Source organism: Penaeus chinensis, chromosome 39, assembly GCF_019202785.1.
Source record: "Penaeus chinensis breed Huanghai No. 1 chromosome 39, ASM1920278v2, whole genome shotgun sequence".
Lineage (NCBI taxonomy): Eukaryota > Metazoa > Arthropoda > Malacostraca > Decapoda > Penaeidae > Penaeus > Penaeus chinensis.
In genome coordinates, this window is record NC_061857.1 from 3,872,760 (window position 1) to 3,882,759 (window position 10,000).

At 36.4% G+C, this 10,000-nt stretch overlaps 1 protein-coding gene across 4 annotated transcripts in view; it reads right to left on the reverse strand.

Moving 5' to 3' along the window:
* LOC125046833 (protein kinase C and casein kinase substrate in neurons protein 1-like) overlaps window positions 1-10,000 on the reverse strand; it is a 46,548-nt gene that overhangs the window by 12,368 nt on the left and 24,180 nt on the right. For 3 of the 4 annotated variants that reach the window (XM_047644811.1, XM_047644812.1, XM_047644810.1), the window contains 4 exons: window positions 9,360-9,473; window positions 8,230-8,342; window positions 7,821-7,941; window positions 3,510-3,620 (listed from right to left, as the gene is read on the reverse strand). In XM_047644811.1, the coding sequence (XP_047500767.1) occupies window positions 3,510-3,620; window positions 7,821-7,941; window positions 8,230-8,342; window positions 9,360-9,473 (459 nt within the window). The remainder of the gene's footprint in view (window positions 1-3,509; window positions 3,621-7,820; window positions 7,942-8,229; window positions 8,343-9,359; window positions 9,474-10,000) is intronic. The other variant, XM_047644814.1, reaches the window with a different exon arrangement.

Genomic DNA, 10,000 nt, shown 5'->3' on the forward strand with positions numbered 1-10,000 from the left:
TGTAGCAACAAGATTTGTGCTTTCCACCTAACACTAAACCTAAATATTTTGCTTACTGTTTCTGCCTCCCTTAGATTATATATCAATAAATTTGATTTCCCGCTGGCAATAAATTATCTGATCTAGAACTCCATATTTTCAAACAAAGACAACAAATTGAATATTCTACATACTTTAATCCAATGTGAGGTTTAAGTGGACACACTCCAAATGTCCAAGAATGTGAAAAATAGTTTTGCCTCATGCTTGACCCCCTGCATCCATTCTAATGAGATGAGATTTGACTCACAAGCAAGTTATCCTTCAAGAACATTATATGTGTTCCATATGCACAAGTGCAAAAAGGAAATGAGAAATGAGAGTGAAGATCCTTAACTATAAACTTGTATTCAGGACACAAGAAGTTAACCAGTGTATTGTCAGGTGATGTCAAATCACGTTATGGGCTATGAGCCGGACAATAGTCCAGGCAGTAAAGCATTCGGGATTGCCAAATATATTTAAAATTCTACCTATTATGAGTGGGTTAAGCATTAATCAACTTGAATCCTGATACAATGTTGATTGCATATAACTAATTACCAAAAGGTATGGTATTCAGACAAAAGATTCAAAGAGAGAGGAAAATACAGAATTTTCACTTTAAGAAAAATATGGAAAAGAGATCTTTAATATCTATCAAGTTTAATACCTGACTTCCTCAAACATGGCACCTATGATAATATTCAAAAATTCTCAAAAATTCAGCTGGTGAACTGAAACTTATCCTACTGTAGATTATGACATATAATTCTAATATTTTTGGGTCACTGTTTACTCTCTTTGCATACAGAACACAAGATAATGCTAATTATATTTTCTTAAAGCTAAATATTATATCTAACATTTTTTACGAGACTATCTCCATTAAAAGATATAAAGAACCTCATTATGTTTAACATATGAATTCATCTCAAGTTTACTGGTCCTACAAACATGACTTTACTTCTGATACTAACTGCCACATCCCTGGCATCCCTCCCACTTGTTCCTCTTGGAGTATTTAATTATTTGAAAATGCTTCAGAGGAAATAAGTCCCTCTCCTTCTTCTATGGCAATTATTTTGTTTTGTTTTGTTTGGTAGCTGCATTAAGTCCATCTGTGTGGTAAGAGGGTGAGAAAGCAGTAACAGATCTTCAAATCTGCTAGATCATCAGAATTTATGAAATGTGATGAAGACTTCAGCTGCACTAAGAGGGCTGCCAAACTGCAGGGGGAGATGGCATACAGGCCAATTATCAGGATGAACTTTATCCTCTTTTTGAAGCTATTCATTTTTGTTGGTTTGGTTATTCATACAACCAAACAATAGCAAATTGGAAAATCAATCTTTCCCATTCTTTCTTCCAGGTAATTAGCAAATCAGCAAATATCAGAAGCACAAAATGCCAATTCTAAGGAACCAAAAAGCTCAGGAAGCTAAGCAGTAAGGCAAGCTTCTATCTCATAACTCTGAGATGGTAACATACCTGATTACATGTGAAACACCTTTTACTTTAAATCACAATAAAAGGCAACAGCAAGCACACAATATATGATTTCACACATTCCCTTACACTAGCTTGTAATCAGAAGTAATTCTAAACTCAAAAAAAGCAAAACAATCTTAATATATTATTCATATGTATGCTTCAGCATTTGAGGAAAGCACTTGAGAATACTGTACAAGTTGTCTATGAAACTGTATGCAAATTACAAACCTGCTTTTAACCACCTGGGCTTTAGAAAGCCTGGACCATCTCTAACTCAAGTTGTTTACTAAACTTTGTTTCAAATGAAACCTAACAAAAAGTTTAAAAAAAATTTCAAGTGTATGTATGTCAGTATATGCATGTGTGAGTATGAAGTGAGAATGAAGTGAAATGATCCAATGTTGGAACTGGAAGCCTGTGCTTGGTGATGAAAGTTTGTGCAATGCTTTACCCGAGATACCTAATAACTTTGTGCCGCTATAATAATGAATAGTGTGATACTGTATGGAAACCAAAGTGGACTCTATTAAGTCATGTGTCAAGATGACTGATGATAAACTAGAGAGATGATATATAATAAAAGGACAAGAGAGCAACCACTTATGGAAAGGATTTAGAAAACACAGCAGTGAAAGTGCAGGTTAATATGAATGTAGGGCATATGTGAATGACACAGGATAGATGTCATTTTTCTTCTCATTAAGACAGAACTGTGAAACTCTGAGGTGAAGCTGAGGAGGAGGAGGAGAAGTGAGGGGAAAAAGATGAAGTAGAAACAAAGAAGACAATAATGACTGGTAGAAGTGGGGGAAATCTAAGTGGGCATAGTGAAGTGGTGGAATTTCTGCACAGCTGTAACATACATTAGATGTCCCAGTCTCCATTCAAAAAAAGTGCATGAGATACCCATCAAGTGCCATGACTTATGACTGAGCTTTTCATTCATCTCTGCTCTCTATCATGATTACCCAGTCCAAGCTACTCTCTGACCTACTCAACACTTCCTCCCACTAAACACTTTCTGGTCCTCTAATCTCAACAATAAGCCCTCCAGACATTCCCAGAACAACTATCATGGCATAACATCAATTCTGGATAAATTTGCAATGTTTCAATAACTTATGTATGACCTGCATGCCAAGGGTATACATTCCATAACTCTTGAATCATCCTCATGCTGAAATATCACAACAATGCTACCAATGAATCAAATCATCGTTCCAAACAGGAACTTTGCTCATAACAAATACAAGAAGTCTACAGTAAGAGGAACTGCCTATCCTCCACTTTCCCCAAGTTTCACTGAACATCGTCAACTCTCCCTACATGTCACATATGATAATGATACTTGCTTTCACTCTCTCCCATTATATCATATAATACCTGCACATCTCCTAACAAACAAGATGTTCTGTCAATCCCACTTCTACCTCATGTAAATCTAGTCTCTAGAACACCCTCTTCCTGTACTTCCTGTTTCTCTGATATCTGGCACTGACACCTTGCCCACCTTTTCTTTACATTCGCTATGCCAAAAACATCTTCACAATATACTAGCTTATTAAGCCATTCATACTATACTATGCATAGAGGAAACATTCCCGACACATAGGCATAAGCATATACACAGGTAGAGTGTACTCACAAGAGTAATTGAACATATCCGAATGTTAATGATTATGTGAAATTGTTCATATCTATCTGTATTATCTATATGAATGAGAAAGACCCAGTTTAGGCAAAAGTAAAGAGTGAACATTAATAATGTTCTTGAAATATCTGTAAAGTTAGAATACTGTAAGAATGTTATAGTAGCTGGAAATTCCCTTAATACTCATATATTCAAGAGCAGTGTAAAAATCTGAAAATGTCAGTGAACAGCAGTAATGAGGCTGACTAGTGAAACAGTATAAAAGATTAAAACTGAGTGTTATGTGGAGTAGACTTCCAAAGGGAGAGTTTAACATGAGGGAACAGAGAGGAGATTGGTCAATTACTGGCAGGTCATCTCCGACGGTGCGCTGGTTGAGCAGCGTGATGGCGCCCTCGGGGATCTGGCCGCTGCGCTTGCCTTTGCCGCTAATGTCGCGGAATTCCTCTGAATATTCCTGCACGCACATGCACGGGGGCAAAAAATATATATAAAAGAGGCAAGGAAAACACACATGTGACTGACATGCTACATATAGCTGGGCTGGCCCATGCCAGGACCACAGCACAAGCTCTTTATTTTAAAGCATCAGCTAATTTTTTAAAAAGCTTTATCATGTTAGTTCAAATACATAAAAAAGAAAAGAAAGATAGAAAAAGAAAAAAAAATCTGTGACAAATAAATATCTAGACTTGCCCCAGCTTGGGAATGAGAGAATAATAAAAGAATGAAAGTGAACGCAATAAAAGTTCTTTTATAGTCAAGAACAAACATAACCAGTTCATAGCTGTGCTATTTATTTTCTATTAGACGAATTTGTAATCTTTAGGAAAAAGAAGAAAAACAAAAAGTATCTTGATAAAAAGAGCAAACACAAAAGTTTAGATTTCACAAAGGGATCCTGAAAGTGGCACTGTTAGTTCTAGACATGAGCCCATGATGCAAGGCCTGCAGAGGAGGCTGGCCTGGTTAGGACTTCATAAAAAGCTTGGGCAAGCTCTTCTAATTACATGGTTTAAAACCAGATTAGTCTACAGAAAACCACAATTTTAAAACAAACACTGCTACTCATGCAAAACTTTCAGAGGTCTAAACCAACATGTAAATTGTGCGATTTCTGTAAAACGCAGGAAATCACACTCGACGCTCATTGCATGCGATTAAAGTCAATGGTAATTCACAAAGGTGCAAATATGCAGTGCAAAGTAAGCACACAACACTTCTACTTCAGAGGCAGGATCTGGTTTATAAGAGCTGATATCTCATTTACAGAACTTAAATTAAACCCGGGAAGATGTTTCCTGTGAAATAATATTGGGGGAGGGAGGGGGGGATGCAGTCCAGAATAGATACAACCTTAAATTTTGAAATATAAATAACATCACTCAATAGATCAGGCACTTATAAAAGCCAATTCTATTTCCAATGTAAATTAGAAATTATTAGTTATAATGGATTGTGGTTCATGGTGGGTATCAACTATTTCCATTTGAACTTGGCTTGTATTGGCGAGAAAAAAGAAAGAAAGAAATAAAAAAGTGGACTACATAGGAACCTGAACCTAGCCTAACCTAACAATGAACTTAACCAATATATTGTTAGCCCCATCGGCCTCTGCACACTCCCTGCTTAGATCAACTTTGTGGTTAAGTTAAACGACTATAGGTAATTGGTAGTTAACTATACATTAAATTACTTTTCAATTGTTCAATTTGTGATAAAAATGATATAGAAGGATAGGGTTATAAAATCATATAATGTACTTGAGGGAAGCAATTTTCCATCTAAAATTTCATGTAAGTCATAAATTTAACTCTCACGATCTGGATGAGGGGCGGGTGATGTGAACATGCCATTACAGGAAAATGTGGCTGAGGGCCGCAGGGACAGAACTTGTCACTAGAATTTCAGCTGAATGCATGGGAATGACTCTTGGAGGGGGATTAGGCTCAGTTGGCATTTAGGAACAGGCTTTTGCATTATTTCTATTGATAAAGGAGTGTGAAACATGTATTACAGAAAATTGAATACTACAAAAAAAATAAAAAGTGACACAAATAACAAAATTTTACTTATTGTTGTTAATATTATTATTATTGGACTAGGTTATGGATTACCAAGACAAGACAGATGATACAGTGTGTGTGCAAGGAAAACAAGTCTATTACCATCTGGATAAAATCAATCAAATGACAAATATAGACATCAGAAAATGGGGGGGTGGGGGGGGGGGGATAAAGAAAGAATGAAGAAGAAGAAGAAAAAAAAAAGAGGGGAGGCATGGACTCTCTTGCCACTGCATGAATGTTCATGTGTGCCTGGTATACAAGCCACATTCCTGACAGAGTGGCCACTCAAGTAAGCCTAAAGCCTGTATTTTGGGCCATGTGCATCCGCATCCAAGGGGTTAACAAATAAAGGAAAAACACAAGTGGGCCCTTATTCTTTTCAGGTTTTAACCCTTACAATAATGGTACAAGAAATTTCTGGGTGTCAGTCATTTCGGTGACTTCTGGAAACTGTCTAGCCTTTTGGTTGGGGAGTCTGATGTGTATAACGTAACTTCCTGTTCGACTTGCTTTAGCATCAAGATGAGTTGGTTTTTAATGATGGCTATAGCCGTGCCCACTACAAGAGGTCAAGTGCAAACGTATTGAAATTTTAACTAAATCAAGTGACCAGTGCTTTTCAAGAGCAGTTCCAGCACAGAAGCTTATGCTATTCCACCCTCTCATTCATTTACTCACCCACCCTTTTCCCCTTCCCTCTCTGAACATAGATGCCTTCAGTAATGCTTATTAACCTAAGAATCAAGTACTAGGCCTGCCTGTCTTTGCCTATTTATCCAACTCCTTGTTTTTTTTTTTTTTTATTAGCATTATTACAGATAACCCATTGGATCCTGGTGCCATGACCGTCACATTAAAAAAAGATTTGACAGAGGGCTGGGGGTGGGAACACGGAGAAATTCGGCTTAGGGCCAGGGTGATGGGAATGGTATGCTCTGAGTGCACAAGAGCAGACTCCGTGGTCATTTAGGAAGGGAATCTTGCATTATTTCCACTGGCAAACACGGGCAGAATATCTATAGCTCAAATGAGCAAGAAATATAATTGATGCTTTTTGGTGTTATATCTTATTTGACTTCTTAATGTGTGAAGTACATTTCTTGTTCTGTGAAGTTACTTCTTATTCAATTCCTTTTCCAGATTTCTAACACTGGAATTTGTTCAAGGGTGCTGAGCATATGTGATGTTATGAGACCGTGAAAAACATGCTTGGTGTTTGTGCTGTAGTTGCCCTTCCGTCTGTTAGAGTGAGCCCCACTGTTGGCTCAGGCATGGGGAGTGGGGGCTCTTCTTCACCATTCTGGTACTGCAATTGAACCACCAGAAGTATCTGCCACCCTGGGCATTTAAAGTCAATTTTCTTTGTGAGCACTGTGCTGGAATGTGCTATGGAAGCCCTCTTCAAAGCTGGACTTTTTTTTTGTCATTATCATTATTGTGGTGAAAATGATGTTTTTATGAAGCTTACTTAGATATAGACAAGTAACACAGACATACATCTATTAAGGTATCCAATAATTTGGGCAAACATTCCTTTTGTATAAAACAAAAAATTACAAGCTTTTAGATATGGTGACTGATGTCCACTTGGTGTCAATGCATGAACAACTTCTTTCTCTTTACCCAATCTACACAAATTACCTAATTTATGCACAAAATACCAACAACAACTTTGATCCAGCCCTCTGCTTTGGAGACAAGGCAAATTATGCTAATATTCTCACTGAGATTTCAGGTCTTATGATGTAGATTTGTGTCTGTAAATTCTAAGTCAACAACTGATATTTGTGCATGAATTAAATTTAAGTAAATTATCATTTTGATGCCTATGCACACCACATGTCACATTATAAGATTGTATGTCCATTAAATAACATACAGTTAAGTAACAGATAGTCTCCCTTGTACAAGTGTATGGGTCCAACAAAGAATATAGTATCTGGACTCTCTAGGATGCTGTATAAAAACTATCGAACCATACATATTAGAAAAGTAACCTCTATGAATAAAACATATCTGATATAAAACATAAAAACTAACCAATTTGTATGACATATTGTGCCATACTGACTGTAAAAAGAGTATGAAACAATAAACTGCAAAAGGACTGGTATATTTCCCTCTCTGACGAGCAAAATACTAATAATCCCTAAATCACACGGTCTAAGGGCATTGGGAAGTTTCCGTTTCCCCTAGAATTTCAAGGCACGAGATATCAGCTCTGCTAAAAACCAACTGCACTGATGACTCCTCTTTGCCTAATATTAAAAGCTAGTGGTCTAGGTCAATCTTGGTCAGCTTATCTGTTCATCAAATTTACCTGTTTTTAAATTTATTTGTTAATTTTCTAACTAGGATCAGAATGACATTAATCAATAAATAACTTAAATCTCATGAAAATAGATAAAATAGGAGTCTTCAGTATCGTTCACTCAATACAAAAAATAAAAATGTCAAAGCTATAATAAATAACAACTGTAGTAATAAAAGAGAATATTAATAGTAATGATAACAACAAAGCATGTAAAATAGGTGAACAAAGCACAGAGCAAATCAGAAATCTATGATCTCTGCTTCAATTGCCATACCTCAAATGAAGGCCAGTTCATGGGCATGTTTACTCCATGGTTGTTACTCCACCACTTCAGGTCCTTCTCGTAATCTGCGTTTGCCACTGTATGATTGAATTCCTCATAAATTCGTGGCAAGCTGAAAAGAGATTGGTTCATCTCACAACTGGTTTTCTTAGGATTGTAAAGGTAAGTTATCGATTTGTTAATCTCATATAAACCATTCATATCTGATGAATATAATCATTAAAAAAAGTCCATAAAACCCATGTTATGATTAGCTGGCTATTACACATATTTAATGAGAAACCCACTTATGCCTAAACATCCTAGGAATACTACCAGCCACACACTCCCTACAACTGTTCCTAGAAAACACTGGATCATTCCAACCAGTCCTGAGGGCCTGTACTAGGCGAAGGTATACCTTGGGTCATTTGAGATGTTGAGGCATTTGTGTGCTGCAAAGAGCATGTCCTTGAAGAACATCAGCCGCTTAGACTCAGCCTCCTGTGCCTTGTCGAAGACGTGGATCATCTCCTGGAAATTGGCAGGACCATGGTCAGTCAAGTGTGGGGTCAAAAGGGCTGCCCCATGGATGGAATGAAGTAACAGGTGAAAATCAGGCAGATCTAATCAATAACTCTTTCATAAGAAAGTGCTTGAGAAATCATCACACCAAAGAGTCAAGTTCTATGAGACCTCCCCTGATTTCCCTTCTGAAATTTTGAGGTTTGCTTTCTAATGACATCAATATGGACACTCCTATTATTTATACTCACATCATAATTAACATGTTATATATATATATATATATATATATATATATATATATATATATATATACATATACATATACATATATACATATACATATATACATATTAACATATATGTATATATATATATATATATATATATATATATATATATATATATATATATATATATATATATATATATATATACACATATATACATATACATATATACATATAAACATATATGTATATATATATATATATATATATATATATATATATATATATATATACATACACATATAAACATATAAACATATATGTAAAAGATTGGGAGGTGAGTGGGGGGAGAGAGAGGGAGGAGAGGGAGGGAGGAGGGAGAGAGGGAGGGAGGGAGGGAGGGAGGGAGGGAGAGAGAGAGAGAGGAGGAGAGAGAGAGAGAGAGAGAGAGAGAGAGAGAGAGAGAGAGAGAGAGAGAGAGAGAGAGAGGAGAGAGAGGAGAGAGAGGAGAGAGAGGAGAGAGAGGAGAGAGAGGAGAGAGAGGAGAGAGAGGAGAGAGAGGAGAGAGAGGAGAGGAGAGGAGAGGAGAGAAGAGAGGAGAGATATCTTTCTAAAAAATCAAAGGAAAGGGTAAACAGTTGAGATAGGAACAATTAGTGATTGATTCCTTGGTGTCTCAGCTACTGAGGAAATGGCATGTATGTACATGCCATCCCAGCATCAATGGGTTAAATAGAGGATGACAGACAATTTTATACATATATGAATAAATAAAAACATTTTTATGAAGACTGACCTCAATATATTTAGGGTTGTAATCTGAGATTTCACGCAGACTGAGTTCATACTTTTCCTTTCCGCGTGAAACTTCCTCCTTTGCTTTGGAAACTCTGTCTTGTAGCTTCTTCACCTGAAATGGCAGCAGATATTGAAAGCACTCAGAATTAAGCTGTTCTCACATTGCTTTTTCTTACATTAGAAGGTTTACTGAATGAACAGAATGCCAAAACATCTTATCAAATCTCATATTTTTAAAAGAAAGTGTGCAATGGTGTTCTGTGGTATGTGCTTTCACAAATGTATGAATTTGTCTACATACACACACACAAACTCACTCACTCACTCACTCTCTCTAACACACATGCACACGCACTCTCTCTCTCTCTCTCTCTCTCTCTCTCTATACATATTGTATACATGTAAAACAAATTTACGTTTATATAGTTTTCTATTTATACTTCCTCCATATGTGAATGACTAAAATTTAATCAAGATCCTGTCAGACAGTGAAATGTCTCATGCACAATACAATTTCAACTTCATTTCAAATGTTTAACTAATTCTATTAACATCTTAATTATGGCAATACTGTGGTTCATCATACTGTTATTTAAGTTACAGTATCAAAAGTTTTGTCCAGTTACTGACAAAAACAAA